Below are 27,869 nucleotides of genomic sequence, written 5' to 3' on the forward strand. Positions count from 1 at the left end.
TCTTAACTATTCTAAACTAGAAAATGAAACCATGACGATTTCCCAATTTACAAATTATTCACACTTAGCACTCTAATTCCATAATCCTTAATTCATAATTATATATCTAAATTACAGAATCAAATTAACTAAACTCAACTCACAACCTTCACCTAAATCAAGAACAACAGCAACAACGCACTGCCACCATAACAACAATGCACAAACAACGAACAATAACAACAGCAACCCAACAACATCCACCACAACCAGCACAACAACTCCACAACAACCACCACAACTAGAAAACAATAATTCAATATAACAACATAATTGCAGCAACAATAATTCAAGAACAACAACTTGGGCTTGGATAAATAATTTCATAATTTGAAATTCAAAGAAAAAAGGCAAGAAGTGTATACCTCTACTCTACTTGAGTAGGGACGAAAACAAAGTAAGAAGGGGAGCTGAGCTCCGGCGGTTCGCCGCGGGTCGTGGTCCGACGCAAGGCAGCAACAAACAGGAATAGCAACACAGCACAACAGAGAGAAGGACAAGGGCTACAAAGTGCAGTTGGGTCTCTCACTGATAAAACAACCACGTAGTGGCGAAGGCGTTCGTCGATGACGAAACTCCAGGCAGCGGCAGCGAATAACATAACAGGGGAAGGAAGGAAGAATGAAAGAAGAGAGAGAAAGCATGGAGCTGTAGCGGCGGCAGGTGACGAGGCGTCGTCGAGCAGCAAGGCTAAGACAACGCGTGTCACCGGCGATGAAACAATCGGATTCCGGCCATGCAAGAAGTAGAGGACGAGAGAGAGAGATATATTGGGGTTTGAGGTTTTCAATGAAATGGGTTTGGGGTTTCATGGGATCGGAAGATACGAGAAATAATAAGGGGGTTTAGGGATCTTATTTTCAATTTTGACCAACCAAAAGGAAAGAGGGGGTTTTGGGTTTCTATTTTGCGAAAAATACAAATCAACTAGTTGCAGATTAAACTCAATATATAAATTACTAGTAATAATAACTTCATAAAATTAAGTAAATAAATATATTACAACACGGCCAATAAAATCTATACTTCACAACTCAAATAAAATAAGAATTTTACGAAACATAATTAACTTAATAAACATAATCAACATTTAATAAACGCACTTAAAAATAAGGCTATTACATTAATGGTAGGTTTGATTGAAATGGCTAAAATATAGACATGTTAGAACCAAAATAGGCCATTTTAGCTCGTTTTGGGTCATTTTACTTGAAAATGAATTAATATGAATAGTTTGAAGTTAGTTTAAGTTATAAACACCTCAAACATCATATATATACTTTGTTTATGGTGTTTAATAGTAGTTTTGATTGATAATACAAAATATAGACATGTTTGAACCAAATAGGCCATTTTTGCCCATTTTGGGCCATTTTACTTGAAAATGAATGAATATGAATAGTTTGAAGCTAGTTTAAGTTACAAACACCTCAAACATCATATATATACTTAGTTTATGGTGTTTAATAGTAGTTTTGTTTGATAATACAAAATATAGACATGTTGGAACCAAAATAGGCAGGCTATTTTTGCCCATTTTAGGGCCATTTTACTTGAAAATGAATGAATATGAATAGTTTGAAGCTAGTTTAAGTCATAAACGCCTCAAAGATCATATATATATATAAACTTTTTTTCATATGTTGAATGGCAGTTTTTATTGAAATGGCCCAAATATAGAAATGTTTGAACCAAAATAGGTCATTTTAGCCCACTTTGGGCCATTTTACTTAAAAATGAATGAATATGAATAGTTTGAAGCTAGTTTAAGTTATAAAAACCTCAAACATCGAATATATACTTAGTTTCATGTGTTTAATAGTAGTTTTGATTGATAATACAAAATATAGACATGTTGAAACCAAAATAGGCCATTTTGGGCCATTTTACTTGAAAATGAATGAACATGAATAGTTTGAAGCTAGTTTAAGTTATAAACACCTTAAACATCATTTATATATATATATATATATATATATATATATATTATATATATATATATATATATAATATATTATATATATATATATATATATATATATATATATATATACTTAGTTTCATGTGTTTAATAGTAGTTTGGATTAATAATACAAAATATAGACATGTTGGAACCAAAATATTCCATTTTAGCCCATTTTGGGTAGTTTTACTTGAAAATGAATGAATATGAATAGTTTGAAGCTAGTTTAAGTTATAAACACCTTAAACATGATATATATACTTAGTTTCATGTGTTTAATTCTAACAGGCCGCTCTTCTGGGCTGCTAGCAAAACACACTCAACAATAAACTAGAATCTAAATCTTTACTAATAAAATCGCAGTGGAAAAATATCCTTGAATACACAAATAACTCGACTGATATTCCCAAATATTATATAAAATGAAATATCAGAAGCTATTCCTTAATCAACTATCTAAATAAAACCTCAATCTGTAATCTACAACAACATCTTTATCTTGCTCCACTTCAAATTCCAAGCTCACAACACCAAACCTGCAAATTCAGCGAAGAAATACAAAACAAACAAAATTCCAAAATGAGTGGAACACTCGTAACCTTTACTTCAACCTGTTATAAACATTTTATTTGTCAAATCATTTCTTTCCTTTACAACGCTGGCATAGCTCACTCTCTTAAACAAATCAGTGGCAAGTACGACTCTAGACAAATGCTGCCTCCAAGGTTTGTTATGAAGCCCAGCATTACTACCCCCAAGGTTCGTTGTAGAGCGTAACCGACCGTATCAGGTCAAAAGAGTAACCATCCTCCACCCATACCTTGCCCACTTTCTATTTTCAGTTCATAAACTAAGCCAGCAAAACGGTTGAGTAGGGACTTAAAAATAGGGCTATTACATTATGGTAGTTTTTATTGATAATACAAAATATAGACATGTTGGAACCAAAATAGGCCATTTTAGCCCATTTTGGGCCATTTTACTTGAAAATGAATGAATATGAATAGTTTGAAGCTAGTTTAAGTTATAAACACCTCAAACATCATATATATACATATAGTAACTCTTTCATTTTAAGCAATGGCTCCTTTCCATATAAAAGGAAAAGAGAATTCTATCCCTGACTTCTTAACCCGTGAATTTCTTACAGAAATGCCAAAAAAGACAAAAGATAAGGAGAAGTCCCGACCTCCTCCTTAGAAAACCATATGCACCACACAAAAACCAATAAAAACCTGGTATGACGCAGTTCAGAATATGGAGAGTGAAACCTCCTCCATTGATAGAACTCAGGAAGTTCAAGACTGGCTCCTTTCCATCTCTGAGCACCCTTCTTCTATCCTAAAACACCCCCAAATACTCCAAGCTTTCCAAAGCCAAGAAAACTCCAACAAAGCAGTCATAGAAGCAAAAATCACGCAGGTAAAAATATTACAGTTATTTCAAAACCAGAGGAAGGAGAATCTTCTCAAAAAAACCCCTCCTCAAAAATAATTTGTTAAAACAGGCAGCTCTCAGGTTGTTTTGGCTCAACCAAAGAAAAATGAGACTTCTGAATATTTTGTAAAAACTGCTTCTCAAAACATTATAACTATTGAACATGGGTATCATGATGAAGATCCTTATGTCTCAATTCAAAAGATTTTTGGGAAAAACTGGTTCTACAAACCGTGGGATCGTACTAAAACAACAGATCATTACCAGACAATCCTTGAAACCACTGGCTCTGATGAATTCAAGCACTTTTTCTATAAGAATGAATATACTGAGCCATCTTATTCAACCATCGAAATCCTAAAGGTTCTCAGTCCTCACGACTGGAATCAAGACCTTTCAAAACACAAAGCCTTCCCTATTAGCTTCAACAACACATTCCCACATTGTAAAACCTTTAATTATTGGGATTACCAACAGGCTTGGTTCTCCACCTTCCTAATACAAAACAATAGATTATCCCATTCCTGGTTAATCTACTTTAACACTAAAACCATACAGCCAGAAAAATTGCCATCTTGGTTTACACATTGGTGGAAATTCTATGGCTCTTCTACAGAAATCCTTCACCCCGAAGTCACAAAAAGCTATAATACTTTTACAACCCAATATAAACCTTCAAATATTGAAAGGCGTTTTCCTGCCTTATGTTTATTTTCAATGAAGTTCTACCTCCCTTGGGTTTGTCAATGGTTCCTCGAAATAAACCAAGATCAAGGGGGCATGGTCCTACAAAGAAAATTTAAAACTAGATAGTGGTCAAACTTCAATGCTCCACAGTCTATTCTCGAACCAGCCATTAGAGAATGGCTAAAGAAAAATAGTAACACAGGTATCATGACATCAGGGGCAGAACAATCCCAGTTCCTAGCCCGTAAATCACAAGCAAATTCCTTGCTTGCCTCAGCTAAAACCCCCGAAGATTACGCACGGATCCTTCGACAGCTTGCTAATAGCATGTCTGAATCCTCCATAACCTCGGACAATGAAACAATAGCAGACTCCTCCATTCACCTGAGTGACGATGAACAAGATGCTGGTTTCCAGACTTAAAAAAAAAAGAAAAAAAAGAAATCTCTCACTATCTTCAAAGCAGCAACAGGTTTTACGCAGCAAACAGACAAAATGCTTCAGAACTACAGTCTCACAAGTAATTTTGTACAGCAACAGACAAGTTTCTCAACAGTATAAAGCTACAAAACTATTCATCAACAGTGTAAAGCACTATTCATCAACAGTATAAAGCTTCTACAAGACAAAATTGTGAACAGTTTAAAGCAGAAGACAAATTGTTCATACACAGTAAAACAACGTGACATTACTAGTTCTCCCCTGCCTATAAATTGAGGACTCTTCTTCAGATTGAAGGCAGAGCAAAATACACGATTACAAAAGCTCCTCAGAAAATCTCTCTCTCTCTCTCTCTCTTCTTCCACAAATAAATTTGTAATTCTCTTTAGTATTTTCAGTTTCATATCAAGACGATTTGTATGTCTTTCATTTTAAGTAATGGCTGGTTAAACCGCCTTATTTTTAATTGTTTTATGTTTTATTTTTCATTTTTATCTTTTCTCTGTATTATTTGTTAACACCCCAGATCCTTGGTTTTTATCCTGGTATCAGAGCCAAGGGGTTGTAGTATTTTTGTTCCTTATAAAACTTTATCATTCTGGTTATAGTACTTTCCATTCTTAACTCTTGCTCCAGTCCTTTTTATTCCAGCTATTTTTAAGGTTTGTAGAGGCAGTAAGTCCCAAAAGAGGCGGTCAGACCATAGGGCTACACCTTCTCTATGGCAGGTAGATTATAGGGCTTTTACCAAGTGTTAACCCTGGTCTAAGTTCTCTCATTGTACCTTGCTGCAAGTGAAGGAATTCATCTTCAATCTGCTTCCTAAGTGAGGGAGGGTAAAATTTATCTCGCATCAAATCCTGAAGTTTGCTCCATCCAAACCCAGTTTCATTTTTCTTTTCTTTAACAATCTTCCACCATAAGCTTGCTTGGCCCATGAGATAAAATACAGTAAAGTCTACCCTCCATTTCTCAGGGATTGCAAGGTTTCAAAAGCTGGTCAATGCGATTAATCCAATCTTCAAAGCCACTGGATCAGGCTTACCATCATATGAAGGTGGTTAAGAGATGAGAACTTTTGAACATCGCAGCGCTCTCATTTTCATTAGTAACTACCTTCCTCCGGGATTCTTGGATTAACTCAGCTAACATAGTGCTCATATTTTCCAATCTTTCCATCCTTTCTGCATTTCTGTCTAGAGGTTCATAATCATCATCCTGGTCATCCTCTATATGCACATCCTCCACGTGCACATTTTCAGCACCGTTTGTAACATCGTTGTTGACATCAACGGTCGACATTCTGCATGTCAAATTACAGTTACGTTGTATAAAATATTCCCATTTCCCGTATCCTACGCTCACACTCATTATAAATATTTTTAGTTTTCAATTTTCCATAATTCCTTATTTTATCTATAATTTAGCCAATGTACCTTTAGATCCTCTTTATAACTTAAATATTTTTATTTAACGTAAAACCATGAGGTTAAACGTTATGGTTCAGAACCGTTTCTCTGATACCACTCTGTAACGCCCCGACTACTAATTCACTATTTAAGATAATCTAATTAGCAGCGGAATACCTATTTAGTCGAGGCATTACTGCCGCACCTTCGGTTAGGAAGGTGCAAGGCTACAATCATATAACATATTTAAACATTAAGAGATATAATAGTGATAACTTAAACATCTTATATTATATTAAAGTAGACAACGTTAATGTTACTTGACATAATAACGATAACTTATATTAAAGTATATGGTCTTACATTCTAGTTAAGTTAACCTTACAAGTTAGTAGCACTATTACTAGATGATTTAATAAGGTGGTAATCCTTGCCACTACGCAGTACCATCGTCCCCAGCAGTACCTAAAACATAAATACAAAACGTTATGAGCCGAGGCCAGTAACAAGCTACTCCAGCAACGTAAATTCATTTCAACTCATTTTATTTGCAAACAGGGGGAAAGAATAACTCAAACATTTGTCGAAATACCATTCATTCAACTTTACCTTTATAAACCATTAATCCTTTTATCCATTTTTCTTACTCTGGTTGCTGCAAAATCAGTCAGCTCTGGGACGTCTCCCAGCCATGTGTATGCACCACTGTGCAAGGACCTGTGTCCCGGGCATTACCCTACACCAGTAACGGGCCAGTGCCCTAATAAATAGTAACCGGCTAATGCCCCAGTAAACAGCTCGGTATGTATACGACCGCCAATCAGCTCAGCAAACCAGTTCTTTCACTTTACGTTATCATGTTCCATAACTTTTAATATTCATAGGTGATAATCATCAGTCATTCATCTCAGCTCTACCTCAATGATGAAGGTAGCAAAATCATTTCATATCATATCATTTTTTCATAAACCTAGCTATGATAATCCATCCAGTTCATAAAACTCATAAATGTACTTACAAATAAATCATAGTAGTCATCCCGCAACTCAAGAATAAACATTTTGATAAACTTTTACTAAATCAATTGTTCTCATGTTCATAAAATTTAAAGGGAATTGCAGGTACTAGCAGTAGATGTTACCTTGATTGCAGAATAATAATAATAATCCTCTTCTTATGTCCTTGATATCGTCCTTATTGAGCTCCGAGGAACGAGTTCTTTTAAGTTTCAAAACGAGTATTTTATAAGTTAGAAATTAATAGAAAATATTAATATAAGTGCTCCTTAAGTATGATTCTTAGTTTATAAAATTGTTTATATAAGTTATCAAGTCTAACTTATTTAGTGATTACGTAATATGTTGAAGTTATAGTAGTTTATCCAAACCTTTAAACTTATTTCTATAGATATTACTTAAAAATCGAATTAAAACACTAGTAGAATAAATGCTATTTGCTGCGGTGATATTGCTGCGGTTTTACCTATACGCAGCAATATAACACGCAAAAAGAAATAAAAAATAAAAATTAACAATATTGCTGCGGTTCCCGCCCAAAACCGCAGCTATATTGTCTAATAGTTACCATTTTAAAAACATGTGGGGCCCTGTAAAACTAATATTGCTGCGGTTTCCACGTAGGACCGCAGCAATATATTGAAAAAATATTTTTTTAATATATTGCTGCGGTCCTATGTGGAAACCGCAGCAATATTAGCTGTCACTTAAAAAAAAAGACGGGTTTCTTTCACACTTAGGGTTTTTCCCTTCATTTTCTCTCTCTCACCCAGCACCTCACCCTCAGTCGCTCACTCTCTCTCTCTCAGCGCCTCACCCTCTCTTCTCTCTCTCATCCTCTCATCCTCTCATCCTCTCAACCCTCTCTTCTCTCTCAACCTCTCAACCTCTCTAAGCCGACGAAGCGGACGCGACGAAGCCGACGCGACCATGTGCGACCCGAGTACGCTGCCTTCGACGAATCTCCGGCGAGTAAGGTGTTCGATTTCTTCTGTTGAGGACGGTCGTTGATGGCTTGCTGAAAAGCAACGAAGACCGTTCAGTTCGTCGACCACTCGAGTTCTCCTTCGCTTCTCTAGTTCGTCGGCCGCTCGAGTTTTTTCTTCTCTCATCGTTCTTTCTATTCAGATCTATTGCAAATTTAGGGAGTGAATCGATTCGAATCAAAGAAAACTCGCCCATTGTTGGTGAAATTTGAGAGGATTTGACGGATTTCTCATCGTTCTTTTCGGCCTGGGTTTTTGTAACTCGGCTATTTATAGAATCGCATCAATTTGAAGTTCGAATTGCAATTTGACGGATATGGGTTTTTGTAAACCACTTTTTTTTTTTCGGCTATTGTTGGTGAAATTTGAGAGGATTTGCTTCTCTTTGGGTGCAGGTAAATATAGTTCCAATTTTACTTCTCTGATAACCAACACTATTCTAAATGGACTTATATCTTGTGCCCTGTCACATGATAACTTCTTATGATGACGCAATGTTTCTTTGTGATGAAAAATAATCTCTATTTGTTCTTTCAATCTAAGTTCATGATGGCAGTGGCCTCATCGATCAGTTATTCACCTGTAGAATATTTTGCTTTTACGATCTATTCTAGCTATGAATGATTGTATACATTTGCAATTAAGTTGGCTTTATCATCTCTATCGATACTATCAGATGATGAGATCAGAGAATCATTCAAAATCTCTATGATGTTTCTTCATATCAAAATGATAATTTTAGCTGGAAAGTATTCCTTTTCAATTGAGGTTGTATTAGTGGTTGCAAGCTTGCATTTGTATGGTTATGATATTTACAGTTTTAGAGTTACCAAAGTAGACTTGATTCTAGTGAGAAAGACTCTTCAGAATTTCTTTTTGTGTGTCTGGAAAATGAATGTTTTGTCTGTTTACATTCAGGCACTTTGATAAGACTTAGTGGAGTATCAGTAACATCCAATGCACTATCTTAAAGCAGGTACATTGTGTGGATGAAGCAATATTCTGCTGTCACAAATTCAGTTAATATCAGATGGTGAACTGCCTTAATATCAGAGAGTGATTGATGGTTTTTTTTGTGTAATTTTAGGGAAGAAATTTGGATGAAATTGGTGTAATTTTATATTTATTGTTTTTTATATTATATTTTTTATGTTTTTGAATTTTGTATAATAATTTTTTGTCATTAGTATCAATCAATAGTGTTTTATTTTCTTTTAACTGTTTTGTCTTTCAAATTTGATGGTAAAATGCACAAAAAAAAAAAAAAAAAAATTTTTTTTACCTGTACAGACCCTATTGCTGCGGTTTTCCAAAAAAAATCGCAGCCATATGTCTATTTTTTATTATTAAATATAGCATATTGCTGCGGTTTTCTTCACAAACCGCAGCAATATGCTTTCTAAATCTGATATAAAATAAATATATTGCTGCGGTTTGGCCTAAAAACCGCAGCAATATTTGTCGATATTGCTGCGATTTAAAACTGCAGCAATATAATTAATACCTATTGCTCCCCTCTTAATTGCTGCGCGCCCAAAACCGCAACAATAAGGCACTTTTTAACCGCAGCAAATAGCATTTATTCTACTAGTGAAAGTATTATCCTTTAATTAGTCATATTATTATGTTATAAGTTTTATAATTTAATAATTGCATTCATATAAGTGAGCTACTTGTTAAAATCAGAAGTGACTATAATTTTTAAACTAGTTTAGAAGTATATATTAAAACATGTTATAATAACTTAAATAATTTAAAGTTTGACTATTTATGTTTTTGTAGGACTAACCGTAAATAGCATTTGCTAAACTTAGCTAACCTATAATTTATAAGTGACTTGACTTAGTTATAAGCTTGCATTATCAACACTATTATTACATAGCCATAAGGGTTTAATAAATTAGGAAGTTAGTATATAAAGTCAACATTTTTAGAAAACAAATGTAAAACATTAAACATACCCCAAAACAGAACACACACGCAGGGGAGGGACGGGGCTTTGGCGTCGCGGCAGGAATTTTATTACTCACCATAAGTATTACATCCAACTCCAAATTACTTACAAGATTGACTAAAGACTCTAGTAATTTACTTTATGAACTTCATTACTAAACAAAATAACTTAGGAATTAACTTGGAAATTTTTATTTACTAAAAATTGATTCACTTTTTGTTTAATAATTAAGATTAGTTATTAATTAATTAAAAGTAAAACTTGGGGTATTACAAGTATAGTTCTATGTGATATAGTACCTTTTAATATGATATAGTGTACTATTGTTCGTTATACTCTATAAACTAAAATTGCACAACTAATTACATATCTCCTTATCATGTGCAATCTCCATGGTGCGAAGCTGTTTATTTCTCCTTTTTCTTTCTTTTCATTATCAAATTTCTCCCAAACATCATTTTTTAATTTGTTAATCTTGTCCACCTTCATGATATGTATTTCTCTTATATTTTTGGAATAGAATGCAAGTGTAGAACTCTTATGGCATGAAAACAAAACCAACCTGATTCTTCAAAATTTCTGCATCCACATTCAATTGTCTTCTCTGGGTAATTGAAGGAGACTTGTTGAGAAGAACCATCAATGTCATTGAGGAAAACTCTATCTGTATGTCAAAATGTTTCCTTGTGTACCAACTATTTCAATTGCACTTGCCATTGCATGTTTGAATTCTTCCTCGAAATCTCGAAAAAGAGTATATGTGTGCTGTGAAGCAGCATGTTTTAATAGTGGACTCATGCAGAGATCTAATTTTGGTATTCCATTTGTATAATTAAAATCATCCCTTTCTTTCCTGTCTTCTCCACCTTTTTACTATTTCTTGGAATATTGAAAAGAAGTCACTCAAGCTAGTGGTTTTGCTTGCCTTAAACCTAACAGCATGATTTGTGCTTTCACTTCTTTGTGAAGATAGTATTCTGGCAAAGAAGAAATCTTTGCTAAATGTTGTACACCATTTTTCTTTCAAACTATACACTCTAGAACCAAACATCATCTTCTAGTTTGTATTTTTTGGTCATTGTGGTCCATGTTTGTTCAAATTTTGTCTTTGTAATGCAACCACTCAGATACTTGTGAAAAATGTTCTTGAATTCCCTATATGCCTTCATCAATCCAAGTCCTTGATTTGCATTTTGACTTAAATACCATAAACATAGCCTAGGTCTTGAGGTTAGTAAAGCCTGTCAATAAGTTCATATAGTTAGTTTATAATTAATATCTATTAGTCATGCAATATTATATAACAGAAGTTGTGGAAATTTACATAAACATCAGTACCTTTTTTATTCCTGCTGCAGTTGCAGTATCTTGGTCGCTGAATATAGTTATTGGACATTTATCTCTCATTGACTTTTTGAATGTTTCAAAAACCCATTCAAATGATATTGTTGTCTCATCCGCAAGAAATGCACATGCAAACATTGTATTTTCCCAATGGTTATTAATTCCTACAAATGGTGCACAAATGAGATTATACTTGTTTGTCCTATATATAGTATCAAAAACCATAACGTCTCTAAAGATTGTGTAGTCCTCAAGCATCATAGAGTCTCTCCAAAACAAGCAGCAATAAAAACCTTTTCTTTATCATTCAATCTTACTCTAAAGAAGAAGTTACTTTCGGTTTGAATCTACTCATAAAAGGTTATCAACAATATTTTGCGAATCCTTTCCCTCATTTGGTTTTATTTTGAGTTTATAGCAGCAATGCCCCAATACATCTTCACCATCAACTTCTGTACTCATGTATCTAAATGAATTTATTGGTCTCAGTCCACACTCTTGCATAACTTGTATGGTTTGTTGCTTTGCATCACTCATTTGACCCTCAGATCTATGAAGGTAATTTAGTGTTTATCTTGTAAGTGGATGATTGTGTTTTATAATATGTTGCACTATCTCATAGTGTCCTTCAGGGTTCATCCTTGCTCTAATTAGAGTAGGTGATTCAATTCTTGTGATCATAACTCTTCTTGTCCTCTACTTCTTTAAGGCGTTCCCTTGTTTTGAATTGCTATCATGTATGATTATGTCTGTAATATTCTCTCCTTGCTTTGCTTTGTTTTTGGTATTCCTTTTTTCCTTGAGCAGAGCAGACATAGTACTTTTGATGCACCACTGATGTTCCTTCTTTTTTTTTTTTTTTGGGTTTTTTTAAGACTGAAACCTACTATAGCAACATGCCGACAATATAGTTCATGTATATCATCCAAAGTTGCTCTTACTTGACCAAGTAAAACTCCTCCGATTTCATGTTTATTCAATGATTGTTTAGTTGAACTTGTTATATATAAAAAATTAAGATATTTTTGTCACTTTTGCAATAGTGTATCGATTTATGATATAAAGCATTTATGTGTGATATATAGTATATGTTTTTGCGTACTCTAATCCGTTTTCCTACGTAATATTTTCTATATGTGTTTCTGTCTGATACAATGTATCTATTTATGATATAGTGTATGTGTGTGTGATATAACGTATTTGTGTACTTCATTTTTGTGTTTCATAGTGTACGTAATATTTTCTATATGTGTTTATGTCTGATAGTGTATCTATCTATGATATAGTGTATGTGTGTGTGATATAGCGTATTTGTGTACTAGTTCATTTTTGTGCTTTATAGTGTACGTAATATTTTCTACATATGCTATAGTGTGTTTATGCCTGATATAGTGTATCTATTTATGATATAGTATATGTGTGTGTGATATAGTGGATTTGTGTACTAGTTCATTTTTGTGTTTCATAGTGTACATAATATTTTCTACATATGCTATGTGTTTATGTTTGATATAGTGTAGTTTGCGTACTATTCTGCGTTATTGTGTTCCACGAGTGTACGTAATATTTTTTTAATATTCTATAGTATCTTTATGTGTGATATAGTGTATCTATTTATGATATAGTTAATATACGATGTAATTAATATATGAATGATATAGTGTTTCATTAAACTTACCTAGAATGACAATTGGATTAGATTCATCATTTGATACTATAGCATATTGCTCGTTAACTTGATTTCCGAGCTCATCATGAAACTGCTCTATATTTTCTATAGAAAATTATAGTGTTACTGCTTTGCTTAATTAAAGGAATAAAATTATTGACTTTGATGCTCTTACCTTCAAAACTTGGTGTATTATTGAGATCTATTACGACTAGATCTTGATGCTCATTTTGGATTGATTTGTGATGTTGTTCATCGTCGAGTGCTTCAATGCTCCGAATTAATTCGTCTATATTACATGCTACAATACTCTGATTGAGATCTATTTGCTCAATTAAACTCGAATTTTTCACGAATTTCTCGTAGTTGTTCAATTGAACAGGAAATTGTTGAAGAATCAATTTCGAATCAATATAGTATTACAATTATTGAATCAAATAAAAATAATAATTCGATTCTGAAAGAGATGTACGTAAATTAAGATTTAGTATGAAATTGAGAAATAATTTGAATGAAAAGAGAGAATAATTTTGCAAAAATTTTAGAGCGAGAGATTTTTTTTGGATTTTGAAAATATTAAAAAGAGAGAAAATCACAGATTTTGAAAGATGGGAGTGACTAATATCGTATTCATAGTATTTTTAATATGAATCGGATCCATGCAAATTGAATTGCTAATTATGGGTCAACAAAACTTGCAATAAGAAGTTGAATATAAAACCCCTCATCAGTCAAACTTTCCGACAATAATCCTCACAATCAACAGTCACAAGTCACTATTACACTTCACCTCTTTCATCCCTTTCCTTTTTCCCAAATGGTTCAAATCCAAGAACACCATCAAAATGCACATCAACAACAACAACAACAACAACAACAACATCAACAACAACGAATAACACTACCATCTTCAAATCAGCGAAACATGCAATCTTCCTCTTCTCTCTCCTCCCATAACCCCACAACCACCACAACTCCTCCCCCCGCCGATTCACCCAACTCTTCTCCTTCTTCAATCTCCTCTGACCACACTTTTCATGGCTTCTCCCCCCTGAAAGATAACCCCGCTACACCCTCTCCTTCCCCGCCACCTCCGCCGCCGGTTCAGGCCATTATCCCTGTTCAGGGAGTGAACCGGCTGGTCCGTGACCAACCGGATACAGTCACGAAGACTGAGCCCGATGCAGAGAACGGGTTCACTCAAACGAGGGTAGGAAGTAGGCAACTGCAGGTGCCTGCGCTGAGGAGGGCGAGGAGAGATAAATCGGTGAAAAGGGCCGGGTTGGCGTTACGGTTTTGTGAATTTGTTGTGTGTTTGGTTTCTTTCTCTGTCATGGCTGCTGATAAGAATCGCGGTTGGGCTGTTGACTCTTTTGATCGCTACGTCGAGTTCAGGTTTACATCACTATGCTTCGTCGCTCAATTATATCATTACTTTCGGGACATAGGTTGCTAGTAATTATTGGTATTTTCTCACAATTTAATTAATGTGATTACTTTGGGGGAATAGTTGGCTAATAATTTTTGGTATTTGGTCAAAATCTGAGGTTTCTTTTCCGGGTTATTTTCTTTTACATAGTTTAGGATTTCACATGAATTTATATATAATGCCTGCTATAATACTTTTGATGATATTCACTTCCTCTTTTTTTTTTATGGGTTGCAAACTAGCAAATTGCAATTATTGCAGACTTTGTGAATTATGAGCTTATATCATTTTACAATGAAAATATAGTACTATCACTATGTAGCTATGAAGGATGTTAGATTCGTGTCAATACTTATATTCAAATATGAACTTTTTGTAATTTTTTAATTATGCATATTAAAAGATACTAATGGTCAAAGTTGTGGGTTGGAGACTTGGAATGGTGAAAAAGCGTATGTTACAATTGTTACAAGACAGAGGGTGTATTTTGTATAGGACCGTTATTAGATTTCTAACTTGATCATTGTTGGGTGAACTGTTTTCTATGATTTTGACTCTTTGGGGTACTTAGTATATGCCTTGATGCTATTACTTCTCAATCATTGTGAAAGCCTGATTGTGTAGTGGTGTTACTTAAAAGAATATGAACTGAGAGTAATATGTATGTGACGGTGGACAGGTATTCGATGTCAGTAAATGTAATAGGCTTTGCATACTCAGGTCTGCAAGGACTTGATCTGCTTCACCAATTGACGACAGGAAAGGATCTGGTTGGGAGCCAAGTGCGCTACTCCTTTGATTTTGCCATTGATCAGGTGAGTTATGTTTCACTTTGTGTGGGATGTTTCTTATTCGCTGCGTAGTTGCGTTCTTCTTGATTGTGATTTAACATAATTTGGGCTAACATGCTATATTCTACTCCACAACATAAGTTCTGTCTGTCGACAGTATCAACTATCACTTCCTCGATCTATGTTCCTGGATTGACTATATGTTCACTAAAATTCTAAAGAGTAGTGACTGCCTCTTTTATGTCTGTAGACTGTAGTTATGGAGCCTTGTGGGCCTGTGTTTGAATAATGTGCTCAAGATTTGTCATTTCAGAATTGACTTAACTAAGAAAACTCACTCTGCTCTTTCTAATTTGAAGTAGATTTGTAAGCTCAATAGAAGCATGAAAGTGGCTTTCTCTTGGAAGTGCCAATACCATAATGAATAAAGTGAACATTAGGTAAAATATTATTCGGGTTATATAATCAGGTTGATTTATCTCTATCCTAATTTTGAACTTGTAGGTTATTCTCATGTCTAGAAGAGCCTTTTTTTACCCCTTCCTTTGTTCGAATTTAAATAATGAGCTGCAGGCATTTTTCTTTTTTAATATCATGATTTTCTCTTGACATGAAGCTTCTTTGACGGGGAGTCGCCAAAACCATTTTTTGAGACATTGGAACTAACCGTACAATCACTGTGAAATTAAAGGTGGATATGTACATGAATATGTGTGTGTATAGTATATTACGTATATGGAGGTTTGTAGGGGTTATGCTGTAATTCATATCGACTAACAATGAACTATCGTTGTTCGACTTACTCAACTTATCCTCATCAACTATGATAGTTTGTAGTTATGTCAGGACTTTAGGTGGAAATCACTGTTTAGTGTTTAAAATTAATTTCTGGAATGGTTAGGTTCAGCATATAGATCGATCAGGACAAGATTTTCCAGGCTTTACTATTTAGTATTTTCAGATGTATGAATTGTGAAATCAATCTGAAAAAGGTAACCTAGAAAACCATTCATAGTTCTTTGGACCCGCTTGTTTCCCCTGACATCTCGCTAAACAGATGATCTGCTAATGGAAGTATCAGCTTTGAGGTAATCAAGTAAATGCATCATAGTCAAGGAGATTACTGGTATACTGAAGAGGTAAGACTGAAACCTTGTCCTTGATGGGAGGCCTTATCTTTGGCTAAAAAGTAAGGATGATCAACTTGATCCAGGAGATAACTTGGTTTTGAAGAATTCTTAGTGCTGCTAGGATTGCCTTTCTTAATGCCTTTTTTCCTTCTTTACTCTTCCTTATATATAATATAATCAGGATTTCCTTTTCATTGCTAAAAGTCTCCACTTTTTGAAGTTTACATTAAGATTGCTTTTATGGGCCTCTGCTGATTGGGTGGTGCTAATTTTAATGGTACTCTTTGGGTGTAAGATGTGTTTTATCTATCTCATCTTGATACCAAATGAGTAGCACACTCATTGAATCTAATGACGCTTTAAATTTTCTTTTTGTCAAAACTTAAAATGTGGAATTCTTCTCTTGCTGGATTATGTTTTGTTATATTTTTGTACCTTTTATGGCAACGCTGTTGAAGTCTAGCCATCATTTTCACCCAACACCGCTACCACTCACCACAATATACATGACATGTTCTTATCATTCAATTCCTGATCGTTTATGCAGAAAAGAAAGTCCACTCCATGCATATTTGACAAAATTAAAGTTCCTCCCCCCCCCCCTAAAATTTCAGTGAGAAAAGTAGTATTTTTTTTTTATCTTTCAGTGCTTATAATGTGTAGTTCTATACACCAAAAAGGAAACAGGAATTGTCTACATTGTTACCCTTGTTTATTAGAAATTTACATTGTATACTCACCTTTTCCTGAATCTCCACATGATCTTGTAGTTTTATAACTAAGCGTCTCAATGATACCCCTAACATTGTCTATTAATCAAAATTCTGTTGGGTATATGTTCTATGCATTCTAATCTCATTTTAAGGTTTGAAACAAATTTAATTAGTATGAACTTCCTATAAAGTGGAAAGAAACTGGCTAAAGTTGATTTTCCATACTTTAGAATATGAAACTTAGTTAATTAAGTCAATATTAAACCCAAAGAATAAGTTTAGAATACGTAAAACATCTCACGAACATATATCAACAAAGTATAAAAGTAGGGGGATGATTGAGACACTCATAAAATCAAAGGAGTGATAAGAAAGACGAGGGTAGAAAACAGATTTTTCAATAAACTTATGTGTACATAAAGAAAAAGAAATCATCTAATGATGCTTAATCGGCTAGTCTGGTAGGAAAATTGATGTGGGTGTTGTGAATGGCAGATGTTGGCATATCTTCTTCTATCAGCCTCGTCATCAGCTTTTACAAGAGTGGATGACTGGATTTCCAACTGGGGTGACGATAAATTCCCTGCTATGGCGAGTGCATCAGTTGGAGTGTCCTTCGTTGCTTTCATTGCCTTTGCTTTCAGCTCTCTCGTCTCTGGCTATTTACTTTGTACGCGCGCACAGGTTTAGTTAAAAAAAGCATTACCAAATTTGCGCTCGTATAATTTATCAAGGATATTTGGTCGACGTAATTGAAAGTTACTTCTTTTCCTGTGTAAATGCCTTCTTTTCCTCTCTAGTTTCTCTGTCTTTGTTTCATTATTTTAAAAGTATTTAAATTTTGAGTTTCCATTGTTTTGACTTTTTTTTTTGGGTTCTCATGTCTGTATATAGACAAATGTAAGTATGTAGAATATTATTGGATTTGTGTAGATTTGTATTTTGTTTCAATGACTTTCTAACTTTTACAAATCTATATATTTTTTTTTTATAAGGATAGAAAAACTAGGTTAGTCCCTAGAATAGGACCAACCTAAAGCATCCTTGCGGATGATGGAAATGAACCTAGAACAGTGGGAAGAGAGGACCGAATGACCCTTGTACGCCATGAAGTCTACAACTTGATTTGTTATTTTACAGATTTCTATTATATAAGTGAATGGAGGAGGAAGATGGTGTCTCCTCATAAAAAGTCTGAAATACCCTTAATGAATTTAAATTGTCAAAATATATTAAATAATTTTTTTCCTACTTGCTATATCTCTCTATTATATAAAGAAAGGGAGAGGTTATGGTATTCCCTAATAAATTGCTCAAAAGTCCTTATGGTTTTCCCAAAATTAAAATATACCCCTTAATATTCACAACACATATCAAGTAAATTAACAAAAAATAGAATTGTTCTTAATATTTTTTTCTATAAACTAATTCAAAAAGTCAAAACTAATAGGAATTAGCCCACCAATATTGGAGATATCTTACAAAAATAAATTTGATCAGAATATTTTGTAATAAACATGAATTAGCAATAAAAATGAAGAAATAAGAAGTTAACCGAATCGTAAAAGAAATAAATAAAATAAAATAAAATTGAAATTGAACAAATTAAAATACGCGGTGTTCTTATGTCCAATTTTTTTAAAAAATGATATATTAATTGTAAGTGCATACTTTGTTTATCATATTGAAAAACAATTGTCAACTTGCACAATTTTAAAAAGTTTACGCTGCATATATCTTACACATATAAAGTTAATTGTTTGAGAATAGGGAAGGCCGACAAGAAAAAATGTTGTCACACGCATCGCGTGCATAGAAAGCTAGTACTATATAGTTAAAGAAACGGGGGATTGCTTGTCAGCTGCTTTCAAATTCTTGAGTATTAGGGCTAGGGGAAGATAAAGGTTTTTGCAGGCTTTTAGCACGTCCCTCATAATAAAGGCCTTTAAGCTCGGCCTGCTTACTTTTTAAAGTAACGAAATGGGAAGGATAATACTTTCTCTCTTTTTTTAATTGTATCATTTTATTTTTCACATTTGCCGAAACGTTTTTATGAACGTGAATATGAAAAATAATACTTTCTCTTTTTTAATTGCATCATTATGTTTTTTTACGTTTGCCGAAACGCTTTTATGAATGTTGATATTTCGAATTGCATATAAGTAAAAATTTTACGTTTGGAATCCTTGCTTTGAGATGAATCTAACATGAATCCACCTTACTACGTTTGTTCTTATATAATGATGCAAGGTAGCTTAACAAAATTAGTTGATGAATAGTGCCAAAAATAAAATATTGCAATTAAAAAAAAAAGAGGAAGTATCTACCTAAGACCATATAATCACAGCTAATAGAACTTGGTTTTTGGTATCAATTTGGATTAAGGCAATCAACCTGCTTGTCCGGGACAAAGCATAGGGGTTATGTTATGCTCAATTACTTCCTATTTGAACTTACAATTTTCAAGATGAGGCTATTGAACTTTTTGGTTATTGTAGACACAAAATCGTGTTTCCTCATTGATTGTCTTAAGATTCATTTTAATTCTTGATGAAATCTATCATTGGAAATGCGAAATCAGCTATCTTTTGGATTAGAAAATCTGATTTTCAAAATATCCTTAAAAAATTTAGTCACCAGGAATAATTAATATTAAAATATTAAAAATACAATTAATTTATCAGTAATAGTTGATTGGATTTTTAAAAATTGTGCTTTGATTCAATACGTATACTGCTTGGATTCAATACGTAGACTTCACATTTTACAACATTTTTGAGATTAGCTCGTTCAATTGTTCTTCCTTTGAACCAAATCAATTAGAACGTATTTAATTAGTCTGACGCAACGTATTACATGTATGCAGCGTAAATGCCGTACACAATTTTAAAAAACGCGAAGCTAGTGCACCAGGTACAAGACCCATGCGCCTAGCGCACATTTTTTTCTTATCTTGTCCGCGTGGTTTTCTATGTCCTTTGCCTTTAGATAACTTTGACGTCTTCGAATGTTTTTTTTTCCTACGCTTTCACACGGTTTTCGTATGACTTCATACCTTATAACACTCATATGTAGACTTCAAACACTCATTGAAACACATCAAACACACATTCATACATTAAAACCTCATTCAAGCTTGAAGATTGATCATCCTGCAGATTGTTACATAAAACCCAAGCGATGAAGTCATGAAGGTATACTTTACTATGGGTTAATTCCAATTAATCTCTTGTTTACTAACAATTTACTTGTCATGATGAAGATCGTTAAAGGAATTATTATTATTATTATTATTATTATTATTATTATATTATTATTATTATTATTATTATTATTATTATTATTATTATTATTATTATTATTATTATTATTATTATTATTATGCATGCCATTGTGTTTATTGATTTCATCAACGCACATTTTTATTCATGCTAATCAAGACTTAATGAACTTTTCTGTTGCCTAATTAAATAATTGGACAGCAATAATTTGACCAATAATTTTTAGGGATTAATTAGAGAAGAATGTAAAAGAGAGCGTTAATCCCTTTTGACGATCTACATAATGAAAAGTAGATTGTTAGTAAAACAAGAGATTATATTGGAATTGACCCTCTGTAATTATACCTTTGTCGCCTGAGTCTTACAATTTGCAGGAGGAGCAATCTTGAAGTTTGAATGAAGTGTGAATGTCTGAATGTATGGGTGTCCGATGTGTTTGAGTGTATCAAAGCATGTGAAAGTCGTTCCAATAAACGGAACTATTTATATGCAAAGGAAACTGAAAATGACACGGAGTAGATGAAAGAGAACTGCGCGCGCCGACAAGCGCCTGACGCACGGCTTGTGCGTCCAACGCACTAGCTTTACATTTTTGAAAATTGTGTACGACATATACATTGCGCGCGCAATAAAGCAAATCTCCCCCTCCCCTTCTTTTATCTTTTTATGATTTTTGATTCTTGATGAAATCTATTTTTTGAAATTCGATATCAGCTATCTTTAGCAATAAAATATGATTTTCAAAATATCCTTTAAAAATTAATTATCATTAATAATTAATATTAAAATATAATTAATTATTAAGAATAACTAATTGAGCCTTTGAAATGGCTGTGATTTGATAAATAGACTAATATTTTTGAAAAGCTATTGGACTTAGCTCGTTCGACTGCTCCTCCTTTGGAGTGAACCAATTATTACCACAATATGTTTCATCATTGGGTATTAAATGTGGAAACACGATTTTGTGTCTACATAAATCCCCACTTTGACTAAGGTTTAGGAAACCGAAAGTCAAAGTAGCTTGTGTCAGGACGGAGAACAATTCTAACCGCTCTATAATTAGCATTGATTTTTATATGACCAGCTAATGCAAAACAAAGTTAATTAGTATGCAACAATAACTATAAAGCAAGTGTTTTTGGGTCGCGGGAAAAGGGAGAAATATCCCCCTGTTTTCTACGTGATCATGTAACTCGTTTCATAGTTGCTGAATTTTCAACTCTCCGCTTCATCTCCTCAGTCTCTGTCATTTTACTCACAAGGTTGAAGTTAATTCATTCCCAAACGTAGGAGCATCACCACGCCCCTAGAATAAAAATCTAGTCATTAATTATTGAACTAGCTTTAAGGATTGCTAATGAAAAAAAAACTAATAAAAATTCATAATCAACAGTCAAATCAAACATTCAAGAAATCTTCCCTAACTGATTAAAAAACTAAGAGAAAAGACTAGTAAAATATGACCAAGCAAAGCTAAGGTAATTAACAATAGATTGATCTACTAACTAAAGTAAATAAAGATAAATAAGCAATAAAATCAGAAGATCTTACTTGATATTCTCAAAGCTAAGGGTATTCGCGGTTTGGGTTGGTGCGCTTTGGGATATAACCCAACCAAAACCGCAAATATATGGTTTGACATTTTTCCAACCCAAACCACACCACACTTTTGCCCAAACAAACCCAAATCGAACCGCGCAAAACGGGTTGGTGCAGTTTAGTTTACGATTTAACCATTTTTTCCTCCGCGACATTAATTTTGTAATCTAAGAGTAAGAAAAACTTGTTAATAAACATAAACAGTCCAAATAAATATGAAGTTGACTTCATCATTAAAATAAACAATAATTTATCAAAAGTGTCCAAATTCTTTACCTTAAGCTTCTTTTTTCAATTGTCTACTTGTATGCCACCTTGTCAAGTGTATTTTATTTTTTTAAAAAAATAATCATATAAAATTGCAGTTTATTGTGCGGTTTCGATTTACAAAAATAAAACCCAATAAATAACCCAGACCGCAATTTTAAAACTGCAAACCAACCCAAACCATGAAAAAACAGTTTAAGTTACCCGCACTCTGAACTGCCCTATTCAAAGCTAGGAAAAGGTTTATCTCTCTTAAAGTTATTCTAAAACCAATCGAATCTACTCCATTTTATAACTTATTCAACCTAATCTAATTTAGTGTGGTAGTCTAATGTGCTGGTGTGTCCCCCCTCGAAACCAAGCAAGCTAAAATGTTGCAAGTGCAACCAACATGCTTCTGTGGGAACAACCACGATGATGGAAGTTCAACAATAGTCAAAGTAAGAAATATCCCTTGTCCCACAGGAAGAATGATCAATTATCTCCTTTGCTTATATAGGGAAGTGCATTAAAACACCTTGTGGGCTAAAAGGATAGGTAACCACACACGCGCCGGTCGGGCCAGGCTCATTGTAAGCGCGGGCGTGGGCTATAGTTTGTGGTCCTTTTTGGATCCCAATTAGTTTTGACTTGTCGCTAATTGCAAGAATCTCTTCTTGCCTTTATTAGCATGATTCTTAGCCGGTTACATACGAGATTTCTGCCTTAATCACTTCCCTTATTTTTAGAATTTTCCTTTTTCATTGCTTTGTCCATCTTTTAAAATCTAGTTCTTCCCTTCTGCTATCATACACAGACTAAACCTAAACACATTCTCAAAACGTTTTCTTTCTAGTGTTGGGCAAAGTTTTGATGTCCAACTGTGTCTTGTGAGTGCACACAATCTATGGTGCGGTGCTAATCCTGGAGCGTGATCGCGGTGTATCTACTTGCACTGCGGTAGCGTGAAATCATCTCTTAGGACAGTGGTTCTCCCACGTCGCAACGATTTTTTTTCGTTCTCTTTATCGTAAGTTTGTTTATTGTTACTTACAACGATCTTTTGCAACACACGATGCAACAGGCGCTTTACTTCTCAAAATTTTCAAGTTCTTGCCATGTTATGCTGCGGGCTGGTGGGGTGCAACCTTGTTAGGGGTTGCAAGCGCAGCCAAGCTTCATACGTTGGGCTGATGATGATGCTTCCTTCTTCATGCTGATCCAACAACATGTTGGGTTACGAGGTCATAAATGATACTCATCACAATCGTAAATTTAGATATCTACATCATGAAAGTAGACAATTCTTTGAAACGGGGAATTCAGAGGGGACTTTTAGATTATATATATATATATATATATATATATATATATATATATATATATATATATATATATATCACAAAACTTTGTTATGAATTTGAAAGTATTTGACTGTATTTTGGGTGAAAAGGCAAGGCCTAATTATAGAAAAAATGAGAATTACGATTTTTTATTTGAAAATGTCTCGCGAGCAAAAGTATTTGTCCTGTGCAGCATGAAAGCCTGTGCATTAGTGCAAGTTTGCTAGCGATTTACTGGTCTTTGGGATCTGTCTTCCGTTGCACGGCACACAAGGTCCTGCACATGGCCCAAGGGTCCTAACTCCTGTGTAGCCAACTAGCATCAGCTGTTTTTCTCATTATCTATAAATAACCACCATATTTCATTACTAGTGGAAAAATATGCAAGGCATGCGGTCAAAACAGCCCTACGGGATGCGTTTTTGGCCAGCAGCCCTTGAGCTAAAAACCCTTCTCTAGGAAAGACTGTGGTTTTTAAACAAACCGCAACCCTTCAGTACTTGAAGGACTGCGGTTTAGGAAGACAAACCGCAACCCTTCACTTTTAGAAGCGATGCAGTTAATAAAAAACGCTGCCTTTCATTATCAAAAGTGTTGCGTTTGTTCCTAAATCGCATCCCTTCAAATATAGAAGGGTCGCGGTTTATGCCCAAAACCGCAGCCTTTTTTTTTTTAAAAAAAAACAATACCCATAGGCCACACCTTGCTGCCCCCAGCCCACACCTACCTGCCCACCTCCCCACTCCCCTGCCCACCCATGACCACCCAGTTACCCATCCACATATCGTCTCCCACACCTCACCCACATACCACTTTGCCACCCTCTGCCCACCTCCCACAGACCACCTCCCACACCCCTTTGCCCACCTCCGACACTCCTTTGTCCACCTCCCATAACCCCTGCACACCCACCTCCCCACCCTCTTCCCACCTCCTACCCCAACTTAGTACCCACCGTGGCAATCCCCTCCCCTCACCGAACACCTCTCTTAAAAAAAAATTACCGAAATGCAATAAAAAAAAAATTGTAAATAAATTTAAAATATATTAAAATAATTTATAAAGTGTACATAGAATTGATAAAGTGTACATATATTAGGAAAATAATATCGTAAAATCCTCCCAAAATGTTCATAAGCAATCGTCACAAAGGTAGGTCACCAACTTATCCCGAACTTCATTTGATTCCTTGATGGTGAAGCGCTTCAAACTTATATTCATATAAACCTTTCAAAACACTAAGGAATCAAACACATACTATAAGAATTCAATCATTTGCTGTAGTTAATAGTTTTAAAAATTACATATACCTTCCCGAAATTCAACTAACAATAAATTAAAGGTTAAAAATCTACACATTAGTTATATTATACCTTATATAGTCATATTCATAAAATAACTGGAGTTAAATGACTCAAAATCTAATACTTCCTTCGTTTTTTTACATGTTACATTTTCTATTTTAGGAAGTTTTAAATTAGATGTTACACTTTTATTTTGGGTAATAACTTCTCTCTATAGCTCTCCTATCACATGTTCACATGGGACCCTTTTGTTTTTCATTCTCTCTATCTCTATCCTCTCCAAAAATCACCTAGAAGTCCGTAATTTGAAAAGTATAACATCTAAAAAAAACAGAGGAAGTACTTGGAAGCGAAAAGACCAAAATAGGCCTAAAATCACATATACATTCCCGAAATTCGACCAACAACTAATGAAAGCCTAAAAATCTACACAATAGTTATATTACACCTCATATTATCATTTTCAAAAAGAAATTGGGGTTAAATGACTCGAGAAGTACAAATTTGACGCGAATCGGCCAAAATAGGCCTAAACTCATGTTTACATTTTCGAAATTCGACCAACAACAAATGCAAACCTAAAAATCTAGACACTAGTTATATTATACCTTATATTATCATGTTAAAAAATAATTTGGGGTTAAATGACTCAAAATCTAATAATTGGACGCGAAAAGGCAAAAATAGGCCTTAAATGACCTTTTGTTGCGAATATGTGCTACTCTAGTTTCTAAAGCAATTAACGATTACCCATCGATCTAATATAAACTAACATAATTATATATACTAATAAGTTACATACCGTGTGAAGATCATCGATGTTAGTGCAATGGTTGATATCGCATATGAACCTCATCACGTAATAGCCACATGCAAGTCCATCATCTTGTTGCAAACACTTTAAACTTCACCAAAACATGCATCCAAATACATTCATGTTAGATGTGTATAAGTATGTAGCGAAAAATGATGTTTCTATATATATGGACAAGCAAATTACTCATATTACCTCGACTGATATCCAAACAGGAGCTTTTGCTATTGCAAGTCTTCGTCCAATAGTTTTCTTCATCACACTACATCAATACATCATTATAAGATCATGTAATATTAATAAGTACGCATATATTTAGTTTCGGTTAGGCTACCTATCTAATGATGAATTGAGTAGTAAGGACCGTGATGGTTATCGACACAATGAATCGAAGTGGTAGACTTGGTTAGTTGACAAACATATCGCAACTAGTGCCCAATGAGTGCTACAACGACAAGAAAATATAGTATTAATCATAGAACAATTAGAACTTAATTATCGAATGAATAGAAGTAAAGTGGGTTTAACTGACATACCTTTCAAAATACTGGACAAAGATGATCTGATGAACTCCTAAATGAGATGATGCTTTGTAACTCATTTCGATGTAATCTTTTAATTCAACTTTGTTTTTCAAGCAATTATAATCTTGTAATATGTTTGGACATAACCAACCAAACATATTTGGGCCACTTGATCCAATCAATTCATTGTATAATTACATGAGAAACGATATTTATTACTAGTAAACTTACTTATTATGGAAGATGAATTGAAAACTAATTAAACATATAATTCTTATGTATTACCTCATGAAAGTTTGTATCATGGAAACACATAACTCTTCCCTGCATAAGAATTCTTTGATATCGACCTTAGAAATGAAGGTCGATGACTCCTCAAGGTAGTGGAATTGTTGCGCCCCCAAAACAACCTCTATTGCACTATCGTCGGGTAAATCACTAGTGCACTCATGCTACCAAAAGCATGGAATAGTGAGGCCTCGCAACACCTCTGAATCGAGAATAAGTGGGTTCTTCGCACATGAAAGGTTTGTCTTCACCTACTTATCAGGTGAACCAACCTTCTTTGCGCTCCTGTCATGTGAATCAACCTTTCCTGAAACCTAGTAATTAGTAAAAAGTAAAGATGTTACTAACTATATATCATAGGAAATAGAAAAAAACAAAAAGACATATATATATATATATATATATATATATAGTAAACCGCACCGATGACGCGGCCATAGAACATAACTGCCAACTGCATGGCTCAACAAATGTAGATCAACTTTTGGCTGAGGTAGCGGAAGAAGTAACTCTTCAAAACCAGCGACGATTTCATTGATGGTGGCCATATAGTGGTTATCGTCCACTAACTGGTTATGCAAGTGTACTCGGTCACTTGGGGGCTGTGCATGGCCATATGCTACCAGAATGAATCTATTAGGACCATCCCCTTGAGCTAAGAGTTCTGTATCGTCCTTTGAAACAAAAACTCCATTTATATTAGTTTAGTGAAAAATTCCATTGAAAAAAGTACAATAGTTGTTTAATAAAGCAAATGGATGAAGTGATTACCTTTAACTCGGGTACTGGAGGTGGATCAGATAAATTTATCATTTGATCATCGGATGCTCGTGGATCACTGGCCGGCTGTGAAATAATGACATTACTTCCCTTCTACAATGCAAAAGTCGATAAACCCATTTTCTCCTAAATGGCGTTGAAGTTATGTGTCATCTCCTTTCGAATTGCAGCCTTGATAGACTCCACATCTACAATCGCCGAATTCATACTACTTACACTTGATCTTGTGAGCTTGTGGTTGTAGTGTATTGATCGCCATATACCTCTCAAATCGAGGCGGATACCTCCTACGCCCCTCACACGTCCACTGTGGTCCCGTCCTAAAGTTTCGTACAATGCATCGATATGTCCTTTAGGAGTGAATTCACCAGATGCCTCTTTTTCCTTCAATCCAATCTACATAAGGATAAGAGAGAAATTCTCGTGAATGCAAAAGTTATATTATGCCTTATATAACCATTTTAATATGACCCTTGTGTAAATTAAAAATCCTTCCAAAAGTTCTTATTTTGGCAAAATTGCTCCACTCTATGTTTGGTGTGTGGTATGGAGATGATGTGTTTCTTGATGCAAGAATCACTAGATAAGGGCTCTTTGATGTAGTTTAGTGGCTTTTGTATTTTTAATATTATATTTATTCGAGTATGCTGCCGTATTTCGTCTCAATAACTCAATTAGT

At 34.3% G+C, this 27,869-nt stretch overlaps 1 protein-coding gene and 1 long non-coding RNA gene across 2 annotated transcripts; one reads left to right on the forward strand and one right to left on the reverse strand.

Annotated features, from left to right (window-relative positions):
- Nucleotides 1-6,251: 6,251 nt before the first annotated feature.
- On the reverse strand, nt 6,252-9,995 carry LOC130590966 (uncharacterized). The gene is made up of 3 exons (XR_008968856.1): nt 9,940-9,995; nt 7,118-7,194; nt 6,252-6,441 (listed from the first exon to the last, which is right to left on the reverse strand). It is a non-coding gene; the product is annotated as an uncharacterized LOC130590966 (long non-coding RNA).
- A 3,686-nt stretch (nt 9,996-13,681) lies between these two features.
- Nucleotides 13,682-17,959, forward strand: LOC104907657 (CASP-like protein 4A3). The gene is made up of 3 exons (XM_010696617.4): nt 13,682-14,340; nt 15,054-15,189; nt 17,504-17,959. The coding sequence occupies exons 1-3, from the start codon at nt 13,763-13,765 to the stop codon at nt 17,696-17,698; spliced, it is 909 nt and encodes a 302-aa protein (XP_010694919.1). The 5' UTR covers nt 13,682-13,762; the 3' UTR covers nt 17,699-17,959.
- Nucleotides 17,960-27,869: the final 9,910 nt, after the last annotated feature.

The sequence above is a fragment of the Beta vulgaris genome, chromosome 4, assembly GCF_026745355.1.
Source record: "Beta vulgaris subsp. vulgaris cultivar EL10 chromosome 4, EL10.2, whole genome shotgun sequence".
Lineage (NCBI taxonomy): Eukaryota > Viridiplantae > Streptophyta > Magnoliopsida > Caryophyllales > Amaranthaceae > Beta > Beta vulgaris.